At 45.4% G+C, this 27,296-nt stretch overlaps 1 protein-coding gene across 6 annotated transcripts; it reads left to right on the top strand.

Moving 5' to 3' along the window:
* The first annotated feature begins 5,096 nt into the window (after positions 1 to 5,096).
* CDK4 (cyclin dependent kinase 4) lies at positions 5,097 to 27,003 on the top strand. 6 transcript variants are annotated; one of them, XM_063119666.1, is made up of 9 exons: positions 5,097 to 5,165; positions 5,735 to 5,827; positions 12,708 to 12,956; positions 18,001 to 18,136; positions 18,271 to 18,438; positions 19,106 to 19,215; positions 21,696 to 21,746; positions 24,236 to 24,371; positions 26,058 to 27,003. In XM_063119666.1, the coding sequence occupies exons 3-9, from the start codon at positions 12,739 to 12,741 to the stop codon at positions 26,148 to 26,150; spliced, it is 912 nt and encodes a 303-aa protein (XP_062975736.1). In that variant the 5' UTR covers positions 5,097 to 5,165; positions 5,735 to 5,827; positions 12,708 to 12,738; the 3' UTR covers positions 26,151 to 27,003. The 6 variants fall into 6 exon arrangements, with proteins under 6 accessions (XP_062975736.1, XP_062975739.1, XP_062975735.1 ...); XM_063119669.1 differs by lacking the exon at positions 5,097 to 5,165 and adding an exon at positions 5,172 to 5,259; XM_063119665.1 differs by lacking the exon at positions 5,097 to 5,165 and adding an exon at positions 5,178 to 5,266.
* Positions 27,004 to 27,296: the final 293 nt, after the last annotated feature.

Below are 27,296 nucleotides of genomic sequence, written 5' to 3'. Positions count from 1 at the left end.
TGCTGGAGTGGGAACACCATGGAAGGAACATACAATTTGCCATAGAAAGAAAGAGTACACCAGATCCTAAACTTCTAAGGAAGATTTACACTGATGCAACAGGCTAACAGAGGGTTAGGGGTCCTGTGAGCCTCTGGGTGTTGTTGGACTGCAACTCCCACCAGCCTGAGGCAGCATAGCCAAGGGTGTGGAATTATGGGAGTTGCAGTCTAAGAACGTCTAGAGGGCCACACATTCTCCATCACCAGGCCTAAAGGATGAGTGGCACAAAGAACTCATTGCAGCACAGAAGTGTACTAGCATCCCCTGCCCCCAGCTACTTGCTATTGGATGCCCACATCAGTTGAGATCTGTCAAACCAAATGAAGCCTACCAACCAGGTATGGTGGCCCATGGCCTCAGCTCGTATTTGCAGTCTGCCTGGCAAAAACATGGGAGTTGTCAAGCAGCTGGCAGGCCAGAATTCATGACTGTAGCTGGGTAGGCCACAATATGGAATGGACCCTGTTTAAAGCCCAGCTCCAATGGCTGTAAAAAGTCTATAGTTACCTGACTTTAACAGTTAGGTTGTGCCTTTTAAAGCAAAGAAGAACTGTGATAATTCCGTCTCCTTAGACTAAATAGTGCAGAAGAGAGGTAAATGTGGGAGTAGGCAGCCAATGGCTGTTTTGAAAAGGTAGATTCAAATCCCCTGAAATCTGATTTCAGCTATACAGTAAGGACTGAAGTGATATTATTCCCTAAGGTTATATGAATCATTGCCAGTTACGGCCAAATTAGACATTATGCAGGAGATCAATTATTGGATCACCTATGTTTTCATTATTTTTAAAATAAAAAGGTGGGGGAGAGGCTGTCATTTGGATCAGAGAAGCAGCAGGGCAGGGGGAAGAGGTGTTTAATCCTTTCCCTTCCACAGTATTTCCCAGTTCAAAATCCCCCCAGCTGTTCTTGTGGGCAAATAGCAGCTAGAGAAGACAATTTTGAGTGGAAAAATGGCATGGCTAAAACACCCCCTCCTGCTGTTGCTGCTCTGATACAATTGGAATTGCCCTCTGCCCATTGCCATTTAATTTAAAAAAAAAAGACAGAAAATGTGATTGTCCCATACAAGCTATAGAACCCCAGAAACCAACTGTGAAGTTTTGATGCTGTGATGAGGGAAAGTTGAATCTGTTGGTGTTTACCTGTGATGCTGCTTTTAATTTCTGTACTGCGCCACCTGTACTGGTTACCGGTGTGTTTCCGAGCCCAATTCAAAGTGCTGGTTTTGACTTTAAAGACTTAATTGCCATTGTTGCTGCTGGTTTTATTGTTGGCTTTTATTGTTTTTATTGCTATTTTATTGTGTTTGCATTTTTTTTTACTGCTTTTAATATTTTAAGTGTTTTTTACATATTTTATTGCTGTAAGCTGCCTTGGGATGGTATCTGCCCTGAAAGACGGCCAAGAAATATTATAAATAAATATAAATAAATTTAAACATAGGCACTGTCAGCAGTAAAGATTGCAGAAACCCCAGAATGGGCCCAGAGCAAGAACTCAGGCAGGAACTGAGGGCCAAACAGGCATTAGTTTAAATGTGTGTCCAGCAACAACGTCTTTTTCTTTCCTTTTCTAAATTACCATATTTCTTCGATTGTAAGACGCCATCGATTGTAAGATGCACACTAATTTCAGTACCACCAACAGGAAGAAAAAAACCTAAGACACACCCGCGATTCTAAGACGCACCCCATTTTTAGAGATTATATGGGGGGGGGAAGTGCATCTTAGAATCAAAGAAAAAGGGTACTCTAGGACAAAGCCCCCCCCATCTGGATTGGGCCCCTAGTGTGAGGGTTAGGGGAGGCTTTTAAGGCCCAGATTGGGGGTCCTGCACCTACTCTAGAGTAAAAATGGAAAGAAGAAGAAGAAGAAGTTGAAGTTGCTAGACAAACATTTAAAGTAACGCCTGTTCTGGCCCCGTGCCTCTAGGTATATTCTCACCAGCCTTGCCAGGAGGTAGGCAATGTTTTTGAAGAATTCTGACTATGTATGATAGCGCCAATGTATCCTGTGGAGTGTACACTTCGTTTTTTCTAGTGCACTATCATCTTTGGTCAAACATGTTTCACAGCTTTATGCAAACACGCAACAGCATACACCTTTGCGACAGAGACTGAAATAATGGGTGTATATACCCCTGGCAACAATGGCTCTATCATCATGTGCCCTTCAACAATCTGAAAAGGCTGTTATTCTGTCTGATTCTCTCAGCCTCATTTGTTAAAAGGCGAGGCTAAACTCTCTGACACAACTGTCATGAGGCCAAGCAAACCCAAGACCAATAAGCACTTTGGACCTTCAGAGTTCAAAGTGCTAGGATGGCCAGGAATCCTGCTTTACATAAGACAGTTCTCTATTTAAAGCAGCGGTTCTCAACCTGTGGGTCGGGACCCCTTTGGGGGTCGAATGACCCTTTCACAGGGGTTGCCTAAGACCATCGGAAAACACATATTTCCGATGGTTTAGGAAACTGTATTGACTGAACTATGTCATGTATCATCTTTTGTATTATTAAAGCTATTGTTATATATTATTTTCATTAGCAAATCATCCCACGACAATGGATCGTGTAGAGAAGAACGAAAATAATTTTATGGTTGGGGGTCACCACAACATGAGGAACTGTATTAAAGGGTCGCGGCATTAGGAAGGTTGAGAACCACTGATTTAAAGTAAAAGAACCATATGGAGGCAGAGCAGGGAGGGGTCTTGAACCTAGCCTCTGAACGACCAAATGAGTATGCACAGAAGTCGTGTGGTGAGTGTTCCACACAAGGGTGAGGTGTATTGTATTTCTATTTAAATAATTTCTAAATTTACACACACACAAAATTAGGATATGTAAATTGGTGTCCTTTTGTCCTCTTCTTTATTATTATTATTATTATTATTATTATTATTATTATTATTATTTATTTATTTATTTATATAGCACCCTCAATGTACATGGTGCTATACAGAGTAAAACAGTAAATAGCAAGACCCTGCCGCATAGGCTTACATTCTAATAAAACCATAATAAAACAATAAGGAGGGGAAGAGAAAGCAAACAGGCACAGGGTAGGGTAAACAGGCACTGGGTAGGGTAAAACTAACAGTATAAAGTCAGATGCTGCATTTCCTCTTCTTTGGCAATGCATAAGTGACCACCTACTCTTGCTTACATTAATTGACGCAATAGGCTCTAGAGTAACAAAACTTCTATGTAATAATTAATAAACACAATTAATACATTCAATGTCTTTCTTTTTATTCAATACTTATTTTATTTTTCATTCTTTTTGTTTTGTTTTGGAAAATCAATAACATATATATATTCATTAGCATTAAACTGGGTGCCACACAGCTTTCCCCTGATCTTTTTCCTTTCCTTTTGCTGTTGCTGTTGCTGCAGCTGCTACCATCTAACACAACTCGGATCTCAGCTCAGCGTGCCTGCTTTGTGTACAGTGGCCACAGCAAAACAGCAGGCCCAGTTGAGCACTAGGGGGACATCTTGTGCTGTGAAATAGCTGTCTGACCTCAAGCACCATGGGTGTGATTAATGACTGCAAGGTTGCATGGCTAACAGTGCACAAGGGAAAACTGTGCACTGTAGTCCCAGATAACATATGAGGATATACATTCTCAGCTATGTCACACAAGACAGACTGGGATGCATGCCACCATCTTTGCTATTGATGGGTGAAAAGGAGCACAGGTGAGTAGACAACAGACATGCTGTCCCATCCAAGTTCTCTCACAGCAACATATGGTATGTAGCCTTATCCTGAGCGCAATGACAAAGAAGACCAACACCTACCCACCCAGGATAATCTTTTGATCTGTTCTTTTTGTTTGCAGGTAGCCACATCCAGCGCAGGTTTGCCCACATTGAGCAGTGGTTCCTGGTACACAAATTTCTGACTTCAGGGCAAACTGATTACTTGGACATCTCTATTTACAAAGTCTTTGCAATGATGTACTTAATTTTTCTAGCACTGGGTGAGCAACCTGTGCTCCTTCTGGTATTGTTTGACTGCAAGTCCCATCATCCCCATGGCAACAACATCTAGAGGGCCACAGGTTGCCCTCCCTTATAAATAATCCTAAAACATTACATAGAATCAAATCCATTTTAGTGGAGCTTCTGTATATGTATTCTTAGAACTGTGGTATGTATATCTTTAAATTAGGGATCTATTGGTGTAATTCTGTGGGAGTGCAGAAAAAATAATGAAGAGTGTGGGTATTATGTTCAGGATTCAGCATCCTAGAGATTTCAGCTTTTTTAAAAAATAAAAAATAAAGCAAACTTCTAGCTCTTACGATTGATGGTGAAGATCTGTTTGAAAGCACGTGGGCCATGTCTGCCAAAATCTTGTATTCAATAATGTGTCTGAATACGATTTCAAATGGTCTCCCCTTGACTAGCAAACAGAATAAAAAATATTCAACATAATGAAACTTGCAGAATACATTATGCAGAAAAAGATGCAGATTTGCTCAGCATCAATGAATATGGGTAGCCAGATTCAGCTGTAGTTCGCATAAAATTTAAATTCCCTGAGTGCAGAATTCCATTTTTTACTATATTATGGTATACAAATGCCAGCCAAATTGTACTCATATCAATTCACACACCAATACAAAATCACATGTTGTTGCACCACCAACTGCCCCCTGCCAGCTCTAAATCTAATAACACGGTTTCACTTTTCTCCATACCAGCCCTACTTTTTTTGCCCTAACCTCTCTCTCAATCTTTATTGCAGTAAACAAAAATGAAGAAATACTACACAGAATTGGCTGTCTGCATACCATCAATCAAGTGACACCTCTCCAGTAAACATCTTTTGCTGAAATATATCCTGAAAAAAAGACTATTAGATCTACATATCTAAAAATGTTTAAAAACGCAGACACAAATTTTTTTCGAAAGAAAATCTCTGCTTGAAGGCCTCTCCCCTCCTCAACCTCCCTCCTCCTGCCTTATCTGGGACAGAAGCCTATTCTCAGAAGCCTGGCAGAGCTCAGATTATCTCCCACAGAAACACGCACTGCTGAGTCAGGCCTGCCGGGGTTTCAGTTTCTGGTTGAAAGAACTGGAGGGGACCTCAAAGCAGATGCACAAACTGGTAAACCACCCCCGTTAGCAGGTGCATCAGTTGACAATCCTGGACCGAGACCAGGCACCTGAGATGATCGTGCTACAGGCTGGTGCCTCGTCCTGTGGGTGGTAATGTAGTAGCAGCAATAGCGTGGTAATGTAGTAGCAGCAATAGCAGCTGTCGTGAGAACAACATTCTTCAAAGCGTATGAAACTGGAATGTCATTCCCTCTGGGAGCATGGGCCGTTTCTACACCTGCCTTTTTTCCAGGGATCGTCCCGGGATCATCCCTGTGCATGCAAATGACCCACAGGGGATCCCGGGAACAGGCAGGGATGATCCCTCCATTTTCCTGGGATAATCCTTAGGTGTAGAAAGGGCCATGGATAAAATTCTGGATCTCAAGGTGTTTTCTAAGTGGACATTGTTAATGCAAGACAGAGAGCAGAACTTTTTTTAAAAAAAAATCTAGTTGTTTTGGGTAGTTCATTTCACAGATGCTGAAAATGCAGAATCCCACTGTGTGAAAAAAATTAAGATTATTATTATTATTTAGAGAGCCCTGTCAATGTTTATTTTTCTGTCTTTTTTTACAGGAAGATTCCTTCTCCAAAAAGATTACATTCTAACTGTTGGCATTTGAGGAGACTCCAGAGAGAGAAAAGGAAAGGAACATAGGCATAGACATGGTGAGCATAACAGAAATCTTGTGGAATGGAGAGAACCCGTGGAATACAGACATCTCTGGTTACAAACTCTATAGGAATTGCCGGGAATGACATTCTAGGCATGGTGTCATTCTGTGCATCAAGGAGGGCATAGACATAAACCCAGCTCATGTATCTCCAACAGCCCACTGTTAACAAATCATGGTTTGTTGGAAATACAGTAGATGTGTGTGTATGTCTGTGTGCTGGTTCGTGCTTGGCTGCCCATTTCTGCTGCGATAGACAACCTGGGGATACTTCATCCCTGGGTTGTTTATGTCAGTGGTCTTCAACTGGTGGGTCGCGACCCCAAAGTGGGTTGCGAGATCAGTCCAGATGGGTCATGGCAAAGCTGTTGCTGCCACGTTGGGCATGGAAAAAATTGTGAAAGTGAATCCCATGCTGCAGTTTGGGAGTCTGAGATGGGTCTTGGATCAGGACTAGTTGAAGACCACTAGTTTATGTGATATTTAGACCTGGAATTCTGGGTTGTTGGTTCCAAACTCTGGGTTGTTCTTCTCCTAACAACCTAGAGTTCTGTTTGGATGTCACATAAACAACCCCAGGACAGGGTGTTCCTGAGTTGTTTATCATAGTGGAAGAAAGTAATACACGAGCAAACCAGCAGACACACTCACTCCTGCTGCATTTCACCATAGGTGTTGCTGACAGGTGAACCAAGTCATAGAGTCAAACAAACTGGGAATCTCAAATGGGGCAGACTCCTTCAAAGAATTGCTGTGCATGGCAATATCAGGTTCTAAAAAGTATTTAATCCTGGGAGCGTGCTATTGTCCCTCTGACTAAAGTGTTCAGGGTGGTCTTGACATGGAGAATGAAACCAGGGAAGCATCTAAAAGAGTAAGGGTTGTAGCAATGCACATTTCTAGATAACCTGAAAGAATGTGCTCTAGGACAGTTGGTCACAGAATCAAAAAGCATTCAGGTAAAGAAGGAGAAGGCTGAGGAGGGGAAAGAGCAACTGTGGTTGCCTAAAGCTTCCATAGCTTGCCTGCCCCTCTGCAGCATACCATAGCCATTCTGATAACAACAATACCAAACCCTTGGTCCTAGGAGGATTTTTTTTTAAATTATTATTTTTGCCTCTGCTGGGAATTCTGCCTCAGGGCCAGTTTCAGGATTGACAAGTCCCTTGGCAAAGTGCTGCCTGGTAGTCTTCCTGCTATGTCGGTGGATCATCCTGATGGTATTGGTTTAGAATTTCTCACAATGCCCAGAGTGCCCTATGTAACACTGCTCGTGGGAAGTTTAAAATGGCTGCTTCCCAGACTCAGCCAGCTTGGTTGGGAGGATGCAGGGCAGGCATCAGCACTAGTCACAAAAAACAAAGCAAGCCTTACAATATTATTATGGAATAGGAGGTTGAGTTGGATGTCCTTTTAGGGACCCTTCTAAAGAAAGAAAATATGACTAAAATAGTCAAATCTGGTTGGACAAGATTAGCCTGGCAGCTCGCCATTGTTATGGAAATTGTAGGCTGATAGCTCATATCTGTCCTTATCAGTGGCCAGCAAAGATTGTAATGGGATTACTCTTTTCCTCCCCCTCTTAGATGGGTGAATAGCAGGAAACAAAAGAGCTGAATAGCAGTTTTTGGAAACAGACAACAGAGAGCTAGGGAGTTGCTCTGAACCTTGACAGCAATTTGGGGTGCTGACTATTTCAATGACCTGATGTGCCTGCCCTGAACTCTGAGTGTCTGGTGGAGTGTTGAACTCTGGGTGTCTGGCAGAGTGGTGTAATGCTGCACTGCCATCTATGCTTACCCTGCATATTTGTAAATAATTGCAAATGTTTGAAAATGCCATAAGGCAAAACGTCTGTGACCTCACTTCAAAAGAGACCAAACCCAGGTTATGTGCTGTGCCTCCGGGAAATTCTTATCACTCAGTGAACTGGGGCACCAGTAACAGAATTTCCAGAAAATTCTCCAGGAAAAGTGGGGGGAAATCCCAGGCAGTAGAATAATGCTTTTAGAACATAGGAACATAAGAAGAGCCATGCTGGATCAGACCAAGGGTCCATCTAGTCCAGCACTCTGTTCACACAGTGGCCAACCAGCCGTTGGCCAGGGAACAACAAAGCAGGACATGGTGCAACAGCACCCTCCCCACCCATGTCCCCCAGCAACTGGTGCACAGAGGCTTACTGCGTCGAATACTGGAGGTAGCACATATCCATCAGGGCTAGTAGGAACAAGCTAAGTTCACAACTTAATATGTGGACTTTTGAGTTACATAGAATAATTCCTCAGGCAAAATGACAAAGAGGCAAGTTGGATGAGGAAGATGTTTTGGGAAAGAGCACAGGGTGATTGCAAAAGATCTTAGGTTATACAAAGGTGTGCTGGGAGAGAGAAGCAAATGGAGGATGTTGCTTTGGAAATAAAAATGAGCAGTCCCTTCTAAAGTAGAAAACAGGAACAGAGAAAAATGTGGTCTTTTTATTAGCAGCGTTGGAGATTACTTTTAGAAAACACATTATACAGAGAGTCAATAGCAGCCGAATTGGGCAGTATGTTCTAGATGTTGGTGGGCTGAATGTTCTTCTTAAACAAAATACCGCTTATATCATCTTTCTGTTAGCAGCTTTCAGCCTGGAAATAGGAGAGGAAAACAAAATAAAAAAAAAATCACACTTTTAATTTGGACCCATCCCCAAAGGGTAACTAGTATGGATTGTGAGCAGAAAAGTGTTAAAAGTGAGTTAAAATACATCTCCTTATATGTTCAGGGTTTTATGATGTTGTACTGTTTTATTCCTTGGTGCTGGTTTTATCCTTTTTTTATTCTGTGTTTTTATTTATTTTTGTTCAATATTTCTACTGTGTATTTTTAATATATTGTACCCCATTATTGAGCATTTTAAAAGTACAGTAAATAAATAAATAAAGCAACCCACTGCCCAGAGAGCTTCGGCTATGGGGCGGCATATAAATGTAATAAATAAATAAACCCACAACTCATGTTTAACAGGAAATACTTTCAACTGAGCAAGGCCTGCAGAGCCTGCCACATTTGGCTGCACCCATTCCAGCATGTGCTCTAGACACAGGCAAAGGGCTCTTTAACCTCAAATCTTCCTCTGAGTAGGAGGTGAAGTCCTTCCTTTAGGCACCTCATATCGCTGCTAGCATTTCCTTGAGCCTTAACTTGTGCATTGGAGGGATTGAGGGCTCTGCCAAAGCCTCTCTTGCTATCCAGGGTAGGAGAAAGAGTTAAAGAGCCCTTTGCCTGTGTCTCGGGAGATAAATGGTCCGAGTTGCAGGATTCTGTGTGTCTTTCTCTGTGTGGGTGGCCCTTGGGCTCAAGATAAAGGAAGCCGGATTCCAGCTGGACATCAGGAAAAACTTCCTGACTGTTAGAGCAGTACGACAATGGAATCAGTTACCTAGGGAGGTTGTGGGCTCTCCCACACTAGAGGCATTCAAGAGGCAGCTGGACTACCATCTGTCAGGGATGCTGTAGGGTGGATTCCTGCATTGAGCAGGAGGTTGGACTCGATGGCCTTGTAGGCCCCTTCCAACTCTGCTATTCTATGATTCTATGGGCTATGCTTGGGGCCTGACTGAAAACCTCTGGGGCAGGATTTGTGTTCCACGTCCCTAATTCCCTTAAGCAGTGATGCAGAACAGAGAATCTGGCAACTGCTGCTTCTTATACAAGAATAATAAAAGCTGCAGTTGCTGAAAGTCGCTCTTCTGCGAAAGGATTAAAAGTACAGGAGTCCGCTAGGTGCGGTAATCTGCACATGCTCAGAGGCGCTCTCTTTTTCTGTACACTCTAGGGATCAGCCCTAGTATTGAAATACGGTCTGGAGAAATCCTGGTCTGGCGTCAACGCTAACCACTGGAACAGACTGTCTCGTGAATAGGGAAGAAAGGCGCGGGAGCTAAAAGTAACATTCTCGCGGAAGGTGGGAGGGGCTCCTCTCTCCCCTCCCTTTGAGGGAGGAGATGGGCAGGAGACGCAAAGGGTTAGGCCGGTAACTATGGAGACCCACTTCCGCTCTGGTGGCCACTCTGCCTTCCCGCCTCGCTGGTTCCACCCGGGTCTTCCAGCCACGCCCCCATTTCCCCTACCTCGAGCGCCGCAGAAGTGAAGCAGCCCCCTTTGCCGCCGCCGTTGCTCCTGCTGGGTGAGTTCGGGCCCTCCTAGTTTGGAACTGGGAATAGCAATGCCTTAACGCCTGCGAAGCAAATGCATCTGCTGCTGCTCCTGACTTTAGCAGGATCTGATTGTTCTCTGATCGCAAGGGAAAGTATTGCACCGGGGCTTAGAGGGGCCCGTTTTGGAGGGGGGAGGGCGAGTTGGAGGCAGCGTATTTGGATTAGTGCTAGAGGCTTTGGCCTGGGGCTTATTATTCCTGCTTTGCAAAGTTATTGTCAGTTGTTGCAAACCATTGTTTCTTACCGGCTGGTGAATGGGGCTAGAAAAGCGGGAGAGAAAGCTGCACCCCCTCCCCATATGGGACCCGGAGGTGGATGGGTCCCAGGACTCCCCGGTGAAGAGGCCATTGAGGAAGGGGCTGCGGAGTTGCAAGCGTACCGTGGGCTTTGTTAGGGTGAGTTGCAGAGGGGGTGGGTGGGGGTGGAGAGGCGGAATCGCTGCACGCATCGTGCAAATGAGCCCTGAAACGGGATGGGAGCGTTAACCGCATGGAGTAAGGATTAGAGGCTGGCCAGGGACGACGGGGCGTTGCCTGAAATGTAACTATTCTTGCTGGGAGTCTGAAGAGGATGGGCCCTGGCTTCTAGCTGGGTAAGGTTCGATTAATGGCCTGTTGCTCAGCGCTCAACCCGCAAAGTTTGCATGCCAAACGCGGAGGTTAACCCTTCGTGCATCTGGCGAAGTCAGAGCTAGACAGCCTGCGGCCCTCCAGAATTCTGAACTCCAGCTCCCACAATCCCTTGCCAGTGACTTTGCCGGGGTTGATGGGAGTTGTAGTCCCAAGCATCTGGAAGGCGCCAGGTTGCCTAGCCCAAGGTTTGGTCCATAATAGCTGATGCTAGCTTTCCCCAATTCAGTGCCCTGCAGGTGTGTTGGACTGCAATTCCCAGCCAGCATGGCCATTCCTGCCTATGCTGTCGGGGAATGATGGGAGTTGCAGTCTAACACATCTGTAGGGCACAATGCCTTAATTAACTTGTTATTTTTAAGGTTCCCAGAGGACTGTTATTGTTGCGGCGGGCTAGCATGGCCAACCCTCTGGAAATGTTTTTTGTACAAAGCCATTATTGTGGGGTTAGGAGTTTGCTATAATATTGGCTGGAGAGGTGGCCTCTTGAAAGACATGCCAGTATGATTTGATGGCATCCATAGAAGTGGAGAGAATCGATTTAAGTTAGGTGTATATTATGGCAAGGCAAGGAACAAATGATTCAATACACCAGATGACGCCTATGTACCGTATTTAAATGATCGCCCTGCTTTCTTTACTCACAGGCATTAAAATGACTTGGAATTCCCATTTCACTCATAAGTATTGAGGGGGTGGGGAAAGCACGCACTTCTGACTGCGATTATGACACAGGAGCCCTTTCCAGATAACATAAGTATGTGCTCAACATACAGGGTGGGGAGAAGGTGGTAGGAGCAGGCCCTGGTCTGGCCTACGACACATGCTCAGGTTTCTGAACAGTTCACTGAATACGGGCTGCACACGCATTGACTATGTGTACAGAACCTATGTGTGTCAGGTTTGTTCACACTTAGGATCTGTGCAGACAGTTTAGTGATCATGTGTGGGCTGGTGCAGTTGCAGCCCTGCTCCCCCCCCCCCCCCCCGGTGCATTGAGAGTACACACTAAGGCTGTCTGGGAAAGGTGTTATGTTCAGAAATAGCTGATGCTGTTCAAATGTAGCCCAGTTATGCTTGTGCAAAATGAAAGGGCTGGTGCACGCGCAGAGGGATCAGTTACCCGCTCCTTTGCAGGCTGGATTTGGGTCCTAGGTCTCCAGCTGCTTTTGATTATCCTGTTAATAATGGTGTAGAATGGGGTGTTTTGGAAGGTGCTGCTTGTCATGTGGGTTGAGAGAAGCTGCACCTGCTGAAACTCCCTCTTGTGCCTAACTCAGCCTTCCCCCTACCTGGTGCCCCTTGATGTTTTGGACCAGAACTCCCAGCTCTCTTGGCCATGCTGGCAGGGGCTGATGAGAGTTGAAGTCCAAAACATTTGGAGGACACCAGGTTGATAACTGTTAAAAACATAGCAGGCCCCCGATTCCTTTGCATTTGGTTGCCATAATCTGCACATGCCCAGAGGCACTCTTTACACATTCTAAGGCTCAGCATTGATAACTGAAATTGGGCTTTGTGAATTCCAGATCCAAAGGGTAGCACTAACCATTGAGGCACTGGGCCTGTTCAGACAACACACTAAGCCATGGTTAGGATGCTAACGTTGCAGCAAATGGTTAGTGAGCAGGTTTAAACCATGGTTATGGAATGGATCACATGATACACTAAGCCATAGTGTTTAGCTCAAAATGCTTAACCACTGTGGCTGAGCATGTTGTCTAAACAGGGTCACTGTCTCTTTAATCTGGGAGGAAGGAGCTCCAAATTCATCTCCTAACAAGGGAGCCAGGCTGTCTTCCCTATTTGTAAGGGAGGCAGGAAACAAAGCATTAGGATGATAACAAGAGGTGGCAGTGGGGGTGGGGGATAGGCAAGAAGGAATCCTGGGGGTCTTGGAAGGGGAATATAAAAGGTGGACTGTTTCACTGGTGTGTGATAGAAAGGTGCTATGTGAGTGGGACAGGCTGTATTTTATAAAGGGACAGCAAATTAAGTATGTTGAGCCAACGGCTAATCTTCCTTTCCATCAATCTCTTTGAAGCTTCTGCGGCCTCTTGGAGCAGGCTACCAGGATGGCCATGGGTGTGCGGGAACAGTATGAGCCTGTGGCTGAGATTGGCATCGGGGCCTATGGCACTGTCTTCAAGGCCCGTGACCTGCAGAGCGGCAAATTTGTGGCCCTCAAGAACGTGCGGGTGCAGAACAGCGAGAACGGGTTGCCGCTGTCGACGGTCCGCGAAGTAGCCCTGCTGAAACGCCTGGAGCACTTCGACCATCCCAACATTGTGCGGTGAGGGCATCAGCCAGTGTCTGCAAGCATGCCAGGGTGGGGTTTGATGCGGTTCCCGGGGGAGCGGGGAGGACAGCATGGTCTGTTGCTACTTTTGGGTACGGACAGACAGAGATGGGTTTGGAACCACAGCCTCTTAATGGCCAATGCGTAATCATGGGCTGTGGCTAGAATACCATTACCACACTACCTTCATACAAATCTATGGTGCAACCACAGAATATTGTGTATAGTTCTGGCCACCACATCTTAAAAAGACTGTAGAGCTGGGAAAAGTGCAGAAAAAGGCAACTAAAATGATCAAGGTGCTAGAGGGGCACGCTTGATGTTCAGGTGTGTGAATGAATGAAAACAAGGAAGTTAAGGAAACAGGTAAAAAAATGCAATTTTATATACTAAAATATAACATTGAAAATAACATACACAGAGCATTTCACAAGTACAATAATACAACAAGATAATCAGAATGCTAGACAGAAAATGCTCAGTAAACTTGATCCATTTGTCCAGACGCCTTTCGACCCTTGGGTCTTCCTCAAGGGCCAGTTTGCTATGAAACAAATACAAACACTTGTAAGGGCCAGGGTAAAGGCAAACATTTATTGCTGTATATTTTTAAAAGTTTATTTTTAAAGATAAAGTTAATTAGACCTACCCAAGCTGATTAGTACCGTGGGCTATTTTCTCCCATTATATTATCACCTCTTTGTTGCAGTTGGCCTCTGTGAGAACAGAACACTGGACTAGATGGACCCTTGGTCTCTTCTTATGTTCTTACGTTAAGTGTGTGTGTGCATTTTATATATGCCCAGAGGTCATCTTGTTACTATGAAAAGTGCCTTGAGGCACCTTAAAGAGTGAAAATTAATTATGGCAAAAGCTTTCATGGACTAGAGAACCCTTTAAGAGAAGGGTGAAGTCCAATCCTCAGTTGGAGGATATATACACACCCACACCCACACAAAGGGGGGGAAATGTAGGAGTCTGGAGATAAATTGCAGTGAAATGGAAAAAGCACAGACAATTCAATTAGAGCTTAAATGTATGCAAAATAAGCACCATGACCTTTCATAGACCTTTCATAACAGCAGTCCTTGATGCTAACCCAATTATCTTGGACATTGCTGAGTAAATTAACACTTGTTGTGGGATAGGAAACTATTGTGTCTATTCATACCCAAATAATAGCTTTGAACTTGCTGATAAGTTGTCATTCAGCAGTTTCCTGCCAGAGTCTCCTTTTGAAATTCCTTTGTTCATGGGCAGCTACCTTAAGGACCCTCAACAATGGAGTGTTTTTGCTACTCTGCACATGATTGCTAGCCCTCTGCACATGATTACTAAGTGATGTTTCAGAGTTAAGAACTGGGCGTGAAAATGAGCCCAGGCCTGACTCAAATTAAGGCCTGGGTAAAGTGGCTGAGCTGGCCTCTGACCTTTAAGTAGAGTGGAGTTTCTGACAATAGCAGAGTATTGCCTTTTGCTCATTAGAACTGGGTAGGCCCCAGGCTGGTGCTCTCCAAATGAAGTACAAATCCCATCATAGTGTTGCTGGCTGGGGGTGATGGGTACTATCCAAACCATTTAGGAGGCACCAGCCTGGGGAAGGCTGGAATATTATTATTATTATTTATTTATTTATTTATTTATATAGCACCATCAATGTACATGGTGCTGTACAGAGTAAAACAGTAAATAGCAAGACTCTGCCGCATAGGCTTACAATCTAATAAAATCATAGTAAAACAATAAGGAGGGGAAGAGAATGCCAACAGGCACAGGGTAGGGTAAGCAGGCACAGGGTAGGGTAAAACTAACAGTATAAAGTCTGCACAACATCAAGTTTTAAAAGCTTTAGGAAAAAGAAAAGTTTTTAGTTGAGCTTTAAAAGCTGCGATTGAACTTGTAGTTCTCAAATGTTCTGGAAGAGCGTTCCAGGGAACAGGGAAGTATCTCAATCCTGGACTGTTGAAATGACTAGCTTTGCCTGACCAATACAGGAATGGCTTTTAAGAAGGAGGCATGGGAGAGAGAGAGACAGACAGACCCTCTGGAAAAGCTCAGTATGAAAAAGATGGCTCTACTTTGAAAGGAACGGAGCATCTTTGTTCTTGGGGCCAGTTGGAATGATGTCTTGTGAATTGACAGAACTATCAAGGAAGTTCATTTCTAAAGGATTGTGATATCTAATACATACAAGCATGCATAGGTATATTTATTCCACCTCTGTTTCTGTCACTAGTTCAATTCCAGTCTGATGCAGGGCCTGTTCAGACAACACACTAAGCCATGGTTAGGCCACTAACCCTCTTGCAGCAAATGGTTAGCCAGAGAGTTTAAACGGTGGTTATGTAGCCACCATGGTTAGGTATGGTTCACACGACACGCTTAGTCATGGTTCACTTGACACGCTAAGCCATAATGTTTTATCTCAAAATGCTTAACCACCGTGGCTCAGCATATTATCTGAACAGGATTACAGAGTCTATTTCGGTCATTGGCTTGTTTTTTGTAACTAGGCAGTAGTGGGGCTTCGTTTGGAGTGGTGGTGGGGATGGTAGAATTCAACCTTTGAAGAAAGACTGTCTGCAATAGAGTAGCAATTGCCAAACACACTTAACTAGTGAGTGGGGATGTAACATTTCCGAAAAAATTGAGGCCACAGGAAAAAAAGTTGGCCCTTTTCAGGGGGGGGGAAATGGAAATTTGGGGGGAAATTGAGAAATAAACAATACTTTTTTTTTTTTACAGGTCTAAGGTCACTTTGTGGCTTTAAGAGAACCTTCCTCCATTTCGTGTCCTCCAGGTATTTTGGCCTTCAGCTCTCATCTGCCTCAGGCAGCATGGCCAGTGATCAGGAATGCTAAGCACTGGCCTGGTTCAGACAACACGCTAAACCATGCTGCTTAAGCAGCATGGTTTAGCGTGTTGTCTGAACCAGGCCACTGTGGACCAAAACATCTGGAGAGCACAAGGTTGGGGGAGGTTGCTTTAGGAACATAAAGCAGCCTTTCTATTCCTAAAGTTATTTTATGTATAACTTAGTTTGCTCGTAAAATTAGCACTATATGTGAAAACTTCTAAAAGTAAACTCGTTTAGTAAATTTGCAATTGTGGTTTGAAGAGATCAGAACTACATTAAATGAACTGCTACAGCATCAGAAACACATAGAACAAAACCCAAACTGTCAAGAATACACATTTACTGCCAGGAATGCACAATGGTGATTCTACTTACATGATGAGAAACTGTGCATAAATGGAAGGAAAGGAAAGGAACCTCTCGTGCAAGCACTGAGTCATTACTGACTCTTGGAGGGACGCCAGCTTTCGCTAACGTTTTCTTGGCAGGCCTTATATAGTGGGGTGGTTTGCCGTTGCCTTCCCCGGCCGTTATTACCTTTCCCCCAGCTAACTGGGTACTCAATTTACCGACCTCGGAAGGCTGAGTCAACCCGAGCCGGCTGCCTGAAACCAGCTTCCACTGGGATCGAACTCAGGCCGTGGGGAGAGTTTCAGCTGCAGAAACTGCTGCTTTACCGCTCTGCGCCACACAAGGCTCTGCATAAATGTCTATCAGTAAAATATACTTTTATTCAATAATTTTAATAAGGAATGAAAGAAAGAAATATGCTGGGAATCTTACAGAGGGGATTTTTTAAAAAAAAATAATCCCCATGGCTTCATTACTTCCAGACATTTTACATCTCTAGTCTTTCTATAAAAATGTTCTTATTGCATAGTTTTTAGAAATCCTTTTGATGGGGAGTAAAGGTTGGGTGACAATATACAAATACTTTGTCTTAAATTCTAAAAGAAGATATTTCATAATCCAACACTGTTGAGTTTTTTTTTGGGGGGGGGGTACAAAAACAACCCTCCGGGGAAAAAACTGGGGGTTTCCCCATAAAATTCCCCCCAGCCTGCTAGTGAGTAATACATAGCAATACAGTAACTGTGCATAGAATTGCAGTGTAAGCTTGTGAGGGTTATTTAGTAAGCAACTAGGGTTTGAGGGTGTATTTGGGAAGGTGGCTGAAGCCTACACAAGCTCCCCATGGCTTTTATGTGTTCTGCTTTCTCAGTATGGGCTTAGCCTAGAGCGTCCCACCAAAAAGCATGCATCAGAACCTGTCTGATCCTCCCTGTGGAGAATTAAGACAAAGCTGAGATGGCAAACTCAGCCAATGACTCCTGCTCTCACCCCAGGCCTGGAACCTGGTGATCTAGAACAGAGATGTTGGATCTCCTTCAGCCTGAGGGCCGAATTTCATTTTGAAGAAACTCTGGGGTGCTGCTCTTCCAGTGGAGGTTGGCGCCAAAGACAAAGGGGTGGAGGCAGAAATATAAAAAATGGGTATTGTAGCTTAAGGCTCTTATGCCCAGTAACTAAGCTTTAGGAGAGGCATCTCAATCCTTTTAGAGTGGAAAAAATGCACAAAAGTCAGGAAACCACCAAACTATCGGGTTGAGGGGCATAAACAAGGGTAGGGTATGTGGCTGGAATGGAGGGATGCTGGCAGTGGAGGAGACAATGAAAAGTCCACATGGTTGGATTGCAGGGATCAGCCAGCATGGCTTAAATGGCTTGTTATGACCTGGGCCAGAACAACGGGTGGGCTTTTTTATAGGTTACTCTCAGTGATGCTCCCACATGGGAACTTTCTGCCTGTCTTATTTCCAGCCTGTTTTCCAATTCATGATGTTAGAGTTTGTGCCACTAAGAGCCAGGGTAGTATTATGGTTAGGCTGTTGGACTGGGGAGACCTAGTCCCCACTCAGCCATGAAGTTCACTGGGTGACTTTGGGCCAGCCACAGACTCTCAGCCTAACCTACCTCACAGGGTTGTTGTGAGGATAAAATAAACAAGAAGAAAATCATGTATGTTGCCTTGGGCTCCTTGGAGGAAAAGGTGGGATATAATGAAAAAATATTTCAGGATCCTGTTTGAAACTTGCTTAAAAATCCAAACTCCCAGCCCATTCTCTAGCCTTGTAGTTCGGGACCGCTTGCTAAGCACCTTTCTGTTCCCTGCCTCTGTAGGCTAATGGATGTGTGCACGACAACACGGACCGAACGCGAGACCAAAGTGACGCTCGTCTTTGAGCACGTGGATCAGGATCTGAAAGCGTATTTGGAAAAAACACCACCTCCTGGAGTACCTGTGGAGGTAATCAAGGTAAATGTCCCCAGTGGCATTTGGGAATGATGTTGGACGGGTACTTCTTTTTCTGGACAGGCATCTGAATATGGGCTACGTAAGGCATTCCAAGTGCTGGTATTGATGGTGCATGCTCTCTTCCTCCCCAATAGGACATGATGCATCAATTCTTGAGTGGCTTGGATTTCTTGCATTCAAACTGCATTGTCCATCGTGACCTCAAGCCAGAGAATATCCTCGTGACCAGCTCTGGTCAAGTCAAGCTGGCTGACTTTGGCCTGGCTCGGATCTACAGCTGCCAGATGGCTCTGACACCACTGGTGAGTCTACAGGGTATGGATCTAGTGAAACACCAAGGGCTTTTGTTCCTGCTGTCATGGCTAGGTTGGGAATTGATTCTCAAATCTTAGGGTCTTTCCGCCTGATGGGAAAGGGAGTCTGGTTTTCCCCCTGCTGATCCCAACACACTTTAAAGTGTGATGCAAGTAGCATATACAGGAGGCAGCCTGGAATACGTAGCTGCAGATTGATAAGGCTGTGCTGATTCCAAACCAGACTGGTTGCCCAAGAGTTCCATTGAGAATGGAAAGTGGAATTTGCAAGCTGAACGTCATTGCAAAGAAAAGAAGCAGTCAGACTGTCGTAATATGCACTCAAGGACATTTCTTGTAGTGCAGGGATGGGCCCTCCCAATAATCGGACTACAGTTCCCATCAGCCCTGCCTGCATGGCCAATGGTCAGGGATTATGGGAGTTGTAGTCCAAACATCTGGAAGGCGCTGAGTGGCACACCTATTGTAGGGTGTGGTCCCATTTCTAGCACATGCCTTGGGAAGAAAACCTACCTTAAGTCCAAAGCGGATGAGTTTTTCACACCCTGGAGCCAGGGATATTCAGGAGCCTTGTGAGGCATGGAGTGAAGGGAAAGCTTTATATCCGCTCCTCTCTTTCACTGGTGAGCCCTGATCTCCCTCTTCCCCACTGCAGGTTGTCACCCTCTGGTACCGTGCTCCAGAAGTGCTGCTGCAGTCCACCTACGCTACCCCTGTGGATTTGTGGAGCGTCGGCTGCATCTTCGCAGAGATGTTTCGAAGGAAGTGAGTGGGACCGGGAGGCTGTGCGTGGGGAGGAGAATCGGGGCGGGACTTGGTACATTTCCTGAAGGGCAGGGAATAGGGTGATAGTTCGGCTGCGGTTGGCCAGCCCTGCCATTAGGTGTTCCAAAGCGGCTGCCAAATACAGCACTGGACGGTCAGGTTGGATAGGAAGCTGTAGCACTTGTGTAAGTGGCCATCATGCCTGCAATAAGTGGAAGTGGAGCTACTCCGCTCCGAGGACGACCCCCCCCCCCTCCCCAGTTTTGAGTCTGGTGTATTTTTATTTCGTGATACGACGTTTGCACAAAACAGCATCACTTGGATGTTTGCATAATTAAGACTGGGTGAGAAACGGAGGCTTGCGCGCACGAGTGTGCTCATGTAAGCCTTCTGGGTGGGAGTTGGTTTATCCATCTTAATTACGTTGCCTCCTTTTTCGAAGCCCTTAAGCTAGAGTGGGATAGGTTTGGAAGAATCGGTGACGATGGAGGGCCAAGAAGGAGTAGGGGTAGTGTGGTTAAAGATCAGTAAAGTTAGGAAAACAGGTAGGCACCAAGACAGTGTATGGGCCCAGGTGTTTTGTCACCTGGTCCCTAGGAAAACCTACCCATTGCCCCCCACCCCTTGCTTTCCCTATGCCCGGACAGTGTTTGCTAAAGATTTTCGAACTGCAACTAAGAGAACCATCTTGTGAATATACGCTGACAGGAGCATATTCTGCTTGCGGGATACCAAACGCCAGCCACACAGCTGGGAGACAATAGATTAGGGACAGGCCTGCCCAAACCCTCTGTCTTGCTTATCAGTCAGGCTAAGGGCCGATAGGCAGGGAGTAGCTGATGACCTGCTTGGCAGAAGAAGATGTGGCAGCAGTTGATGCCTGCTCTATCTTGGGGGGCAGGGATAGGGGGTTGAGGTTGTAAATGGGCTGAGCTCAGTCTGTCTCTCTTCCTCTAGCAGTTACCAAGCAGATGTCTCCAGTTCAGGCTTCTGGAAAGACTGCTGCAGAGGAAGGATTTTTTCCAAAATGGGGTTCAGGTTGAGGGGAGCGTAAGGGATTCTGAACTTCCTCTGCTGGGTATCTAGAAAGGGAATCCACACAAGCTCTCCCTTTTGGTCAGGCACATTCCTAGATCTTGAATTCTTGAAAGTAAAGCCACTAAAAACAAAGGAATGCTTCCTGTGTTAACAAGGTTCTTATAATAGATTGTAGCCAATGTTGATCCTACTTTGAATAGAGCCATTGAAATGAATGGGGCACTTCAGTTAGACTAGCATTGAATACAACCCATTGTTTCTGGTGCAGAAGTACCTTCGATGGCCAAGGTGTGTGTAGATCAACATGTCTGATAATCTTGTCTGCAACCTTTTGCATACTTTAAAAAAAATGTTTTTGTATGCTTGCTGGGAAACTGCTTTGAAGCATGTGAACATTATCATCATCATCATCATCATCATCATCATCTATATACCGCCCCATAGCAGAAGCTCTGTGGGCGGTTTACAAAAATTAATTGAATTCAAAGCCTCCAGGTGAAGACAGTCTATTTAAACAGGGGTTACACATTAATTCCTCAATGAAAAGTCTTTCTGTGGAGAAATTATGCAAAGTGTAAGGGGCCTTGCCCTCATTTAACCTTGTACTTCTCCTGGTTCTTGGTGTATATTAACATTGGTTTGTTAGCCTGTTCGGTAGCTTGCAACTGTGGGGGGACAATTCACCCAGACATCAGCAGTTTAGAGCCGCCTGTCTTTATTCAAGACAGTCATCTGGTGAGGTGGCAGTTAGATTGCGTTGTCAACTCAACTATACTGTTTGGGACATGAGAACGTTTGTCAATACCTTTTTTAAGCTCTTGTTGTCATGCATTGACAGAGCAGTCAAATGACTGCATGACACACACATCTCTCCACACAAACGCCCCCACTCAAGGCATCCACTCGAGAAGGTTTTGCAAATGGGCCTTGTGTCTAATCCACTCAGCTGGTTGGTTGGGAGCCAGTACTGGGTAACAACCTGTCCTAAGATGAGCCTTAGGTCAACAGTACTGATTACTACCAAAGAAATTTATGTTTGGGGAGGATGGCATGCCTGGGTCGTGGCTTGTCCAGTACATCTTCTCCCGACAATTCAAAGCCTGTCTCGGTGCCATTTTAAGTATTACTCTTCTCTGTCGTGTGGACTGAGTCACAGCAGGGCTGCTGCCTGGAAGCTATGAGCAGGTCTGTAATGCAGCCCCAGAACAGCCCATTTCCCTAAAAGGCCATTCTTATGCATGTTTAGACAGGGGGGGAAATAAGTCCTACAGCTCCCAGAATTCCCCAGCTAGCACCCTTAGTGATGTAGCATTCCCCAAGGCCAGACTCACAAGAAGTTGATGATTGAGGGGGTTGCAAGGAAAGCGCAGCCCCGAGTTTACAGGCAGGGCTTACGACGTCATCCTCCAGAGTAACCACACTTCCCTTTGTCCTCTCTACAGGCCTCTCTTCTGTGGCAACTCCGAAGCTGATCAGCTGGGCAAGATCTTTGAGTGAGTCCTGTCTTCTTGTTTGCACCAGAAGCTCTGGACTGGCAAGTCCACAGGGAAAGGAAGTCGCTCTCATTAGCTAGCTTCCGGGGTTTGCTCAGCACCATCTTGAGCTGACTCCTCTCTCTTGGGGAGAGTTCTAAGCAAAGGCTCGTGGGGTGTTTTTACGAGTCGGGGAAAGGGGAAGAGTCACATCTCGGTTGCGGCAGCTCGTTTCATTGACCTTTCTAGCAGAGCAAGGGACCGATTGGCCAGAGGCAACAGAGAGTTGGTTTCAGTTAAGTGCTAATGGGTGATGGGAAAAGACGGGTTGGATCCAGAATCTGCCTTCTGCAAGAAGGTCCCTCTGCCTGATCTTTGAAGTCCACCCCCTCACACACACACACATCCCACAACTCACCCCATTCAATGGGGTCTCCTAACTCCCTGTATAGCATTTTCAGGGGGCTGGAGGAGGGAGAGGGTGGGGAAGTTCACTCCCGCTGGCCCATTTGATCTAGCTTAAATCTGGATCCAACTGTATGTCTACAGGAGGAGTATCTCTCCCTTTTTTTTTTTTTGCTTGAAGGTCAACTTGGCTGATTATATGAATTCCACCATGCAATCATGAGGGAATCTCTCTCCCCCTGCCAACTCAGACAGCTAGGTGTTTTGGACTACAACTCCCACAATCCCTGACCATTGCTGGCTGGGGCTAATGGCAATTATAGTCCCAAACATCTGGAGGGCAAGAGCTTGTCTACCTCTGGCCTACACCTAGGGAATCATATGTGGAGGTTGTGATGTTGCCATTTGCTGCATTGTGCAGCTTGGCCTGAAGGGAGTTACTGGTTCTGCAGGCCCTTTATGCAGTGTGCCTCCTCTATAACGGGCCCATGCACCAGGTAGGTCTGCACTGTTGTACACGGTTGTATACAAGGGTGGGTGGCTAATAGGGAATGCTTCTGCTACCAATGGGGTTGGCGGTGAGACAGGTAGCTTCCAGTTTCTTCCCACTGTAACTTTTGCTGCCTGCCAGTTCTCCATGTTTCCAAGTATGCCGATCCAAGGTGCTGTTGAAGTATGGCTAGGTAGTCCCAATCCTGCAGTGAGACAGGATGAGACTTGTAGGATGTTGCCACGCAGTTTTATTTTATTGATTTATTGCACTTTTATACCGCCCAATAGCCAAAGCTCTCTGGGCGGTTTACAAAAAAGTAGGTAGGGAAATGCAGAATTAAGTAGGGAAACGTGAATAGCAAGGGGGAGCTCTGAAATCTTCCACCTCATCCTCATTGGAAGCCAGGCCAAGGGCTCCTTATAGTGCAATTCGATACATGTCCAGTACTGGTCACCACACTCAAATAAGGATGCAGACAAGTTGGAGGAGGTTCAGAGGAGGGCAACGAGGATGATCAGGGGTCTGGAAACAGCCCTATGAGGAGAGACTGAAAGAACTGGGCATGTTTAGCCTGGAGAAGAGAAGACTGAGGGGAGACATGATAGCACTCTTCAAGTACTTGAAAGGTTGTCATAAAGGAGGGCCAGGATCTCTACTCGATCATCCCAGAGTGCAGGACATGCACTCAAGTTACAGGAAGCCAGATTCCAGCTGGACGTCAGGAAAATCTTCCTGGCTGTAAGAGCAGTATGACAATGGAACCAATGACCTAGGGAGGTCGTGGTTTGTCCCACCCTAGTGGCCTTCAAGAGGCAACCGGACAGCCATCAGGGATGCTTTAAGGTGGATTCCTGCATTGAGCAGGGGGTTGGACTCGATGGCCTTCTAGGCCCCTTCCAACTCTACCGTTCCATGATTCTATGTTTACTCAGAAGCAAGTTCATTGTGACTTACTTCCAGGTGAGTGGGTATAGAATTGCAACCTCAGTCATACAAAAATCCATCACATTGCTGACTTAAGCCTTTCTCCAAAACCACGAGAACGAGAGAGAGAAATGGAAGTTGGATATTCCATTGTGTTTTAAACCGTCTTGTTTAATTGATTATATGTAAGGTGCTCTGGAGGCCTTTTGAGCTGAAGAGGAGCATAAAAATGCTTCAAGGAAAATAAACCATTCTAACTAAAATATCAGGGGGCACGAGAAGAGTGTTGTTGTTGTTTTAAATTAAAGCTGAGATTCTCAGCTGCCTACCTCTGGGCCATTTCCCGGAGTTGAGTGGGACAGTCTGGAAATCGGGGAGGCAATGTGATTGGAGGAGAGCTGGCTAATAGAGTGATGGAGAGGATGTGCCCCCCTCCCCCCGGTTCAAATCTCAAGCAAGTGACCACTGAAAGTCTTGGCTTTCCAGATCCTCAGCGTTTTAACTTTGGCTAGGACTGTGGAAAGCCTGAACCGGAATGACATTGACAAGATCAGAAGAGGTCAGCTCAAGTAATTTGGAAGCTGCTGTGCCACAGGGAAGGGCACCGAGGCACCTTCTTGGCCCCGCGGCGCCCGGCAGCAAAGTACTGCCTCGGAAACCTCTCTCATGTTTTGTCCTTGACTTGCAGTCTGATTGGGCTCCCCTCTGAGGAGGACTGGCCGCTGGATGTGTCTCTGCCACGCTGCGCCTTTGCTGCCCGCTCCCCGCAGCCCGTTGAGAAGTTTGTGCCAGAAATAGAACCCTCGGGGGCTCAGCTGCTTCTGGTACGTTCCACAAGGGAGGGAGGGGCATGGTGGGAATAAAGAAGGGAACGGGACCCGAGACTTAAGAGTGGTGATAAAGAGCATGAGCTAGAACCACAGGCCTGGTATCCCAATCCGCCACCCCACCCCCCATTCTCCCGAGTTTACCGGGTGGCCGCATTTCCTCCTCAGTCATAGATTATTGTCTTTAGGGAGTTTCCCCACATTCTTAAAGGTTGAAATTTTGAGGCTTGCGTTGCAGCCTTCCTGTAGATCTCTCTTTGGTGATGGCACAGAGACGGGTCTTCTCTGTGGTGGGCCCTGCCCTGTGGAATGGTCCAATAAATGCCCTGTGGCATTTATTGAAAACGTAGCCTCCCCCACACCACAGCCTTGAGCTATCTTTGTACCAGCCTCATAATACATGTGTGGGTGTTTGGGTGGGATGGCCTTTTTTGTTTTTATTCTTTTGTAAACCACTTCAGGGTTTGTTTCAAATAAGAAGCGGTGTATAAATAGTGAAAAATAAATATTTATGTATTGCATTTATATACTGCCCCATAGCCAAAGGTTTCTGGGCGGTTTACAAAAGTTAAAAACAGTAAACATTAAAAACAAATATACAAAGTTTGAAAACATAAAAAGCATAAAAACAACAGTATCCTTCTAAAAACAGCTATTCTGGGGTCCATTAAAAACAAACAAACTCCGTATATGCCGTTAAATGCCTGGGAGAAGAGGCTTAATTAAGGCTTAATTTATGAAAGTAAGAGCTTTAAGCTACAATGTGTTGGTATTTTTGGCCCCTTTTATTTATTTACAATATTTATATACCGCTCCCCATTGAAGATTTCAGAGTGGTGTACAAGATAAAAATAAAATAAAAACAGAATAAAACACTCTAAAGTAAGATTTTGAAAGAAGCAAAATGTACAGTGAACCGTGGCTGGTCATTAAGGAAAGGCTTCCTGGAATAACGACGTTTTCAGGAGGCGCCGAAAGGAATACAAAGTTGGCACCTGCCTGGGCTAAAGACCTTTTGTCTTTCGCCCAGCACCCTTTCCCCCACCCACTGCTACAGTGTGGCTCCTGAGAGCTTCTTCAAAATGGATGGTGATGATTTTATTATTATGCCCTGTGATGCTTGTCTAAAGTGCCCCTGCGTGTGTGTCTGGTGTAGAAGCACTGGCCTGTACAGTTTTAAAGGCTGTGGATGAAAGGGGGTCTCCTATTCAAATAGCATAAGTTGCCACATAGCCAGCAGCTTTGGCTCTTAGCACCCCCCACCTTTGGGGGTATTTGTCTGTGAAGGTAAAGAGGCAATGAGTGTTGGTGACTCAGTGCTTGGTAACTGGGAGTGACGATGAATTTTCAATGCTTCCAAGCTGTTGGTGATCACCGCAGCTGCCAGATGAATAATGTACTGTGTGAACTCGCTGTTAGTCATAGGATAACATGGAGCAGTGTTTTTCGAAGGCAGGCTTTCGCCGGATTTAAGAAGCATTCGAGACCTGCGGGCTGGGTACCAAGATGGGAACAGGACAATACTGATGAGGCCAAGTCCCAGTTTGGGGTTTGCATTCCTTCTGGCCATCTCTTGTTAGTTTTGCTCAGGGGAGGTTTAAAACCTGTCCTAATTGGGATAAAAGTGTGTGTGTTTATCTACATAGGATGTATGTCATTTTTTCTTTGTGTCTGTCTCTTTAGGAAATGCTGACATTCAACCCATTCAAACGTATCTCTGCCTTCAAAGCGCTGCATCACCAGTACTTTCAGGACAAGAGCGCAGGTGAAGGGTAGCATCCCAGCACATCCCTTGCGTGGGGGGAGGGAAAAGACTATATAAAAGACTTTGCGTGTGTATGAGGATAATTTGCACCCCACCAAGAGGCTGCCATCAAACCAGTCTCCCAAGTCCTCCTGGCTGTGCTGGGATTGAAAGGGCAAGGGAGGGAACGGAGCCATCGCCACATGCAGGAAGAACATGAAGAAGGTGCATGTTGCAGCAAGTCCCAACGTTGAACTCCTTCCCACCTTGGAAATGCTAGGACTCTAGTGGTGTCTCTGTGCAACCATGCACACACATTCTATGTTCCTGGGTTGATCCCCAGAGGTGTTCTTGAAGGTCAGTTTGTGTTTGGGAGAGCCCAGCTTTGAGGCATCTCGCTCAGTCGTCTGTGGGTTCTTTGCCAAAGGTCTCTCTTTGATCACCTTTTTTAAAAAATTATTTTTTAATAACAGTTTACACACAATAATGTTGCTGCCTTATCACCACCTTGTGGCTAACAGTTTGACACTAAAGCCTCGCCTTAGCTTGTTACAGAGCTCCATGAAAATTGGAGCAAAGGATATTTTTGTATAAGTATTCACAATTCATTTTTTGTTTTGAATTGCCAAGACACTGGTCAGGACAGACCTAAGTTATTGGATATCTTGCCATGGGAGAGCTGCTCAGATGGAGATCAGTTGCATCTGTTTGATTCTAGTCACTGATGTGAAACTTTAAAAAGAAAATCCTTCTAAAAATGATAAAATTTCAATAAAGAATGTGGGTGGGGGAGCCAGACAAGTATGGCCTGGTCTTTCCCCTTTTCTTGTCCCTTGAAAATGTCTCGTGTTGTGATTAGTATTAGTAAATGCTACAAGAAGTCTGCCTGGGAATGGGCCAGATTGTTTGAGTATTGATCCACCTTCACTTATCCACCAATTAGCTACCAAGCCCTGTTCAAAGTGATACTGCTGGCTTATAAGGCCCTAAACAGTTCAAGACCAGGTTATCTAAGAGACCCCCTTCTGTATAGGCCATGCTGGTCTCTACTTACTGAGGAGGCCTTGTTATCGTACCTCGGCCTATTGAGGCTTGTTTAGCCATGGTGGAGAGGGCCTTCTCTCCACCATGGCTAAACCATGGTGCTACATGACCACCATGCAGCGCAGTCTCCCCAC

Source organism: Elgaria multicarinata, chromosome 3 (genome assembly GCF_023053635.1).
Source record: "Elgaria multicarinata webbii isolate HBS135686 ecotype San Diego chromosome 3, rElgMul1.1.pri, whole genome shotgun sequence".
NCBI lineage: Eukaryota > Metazoa > Chordata > Lepidosauria > Squamata > Anguidae > Elgaria > Elgaria multicarinata.
Note: the sequence above shows the minus strand (reverse complement) of the source record. Positions and strands in the feature narration are given on the sequence as shown.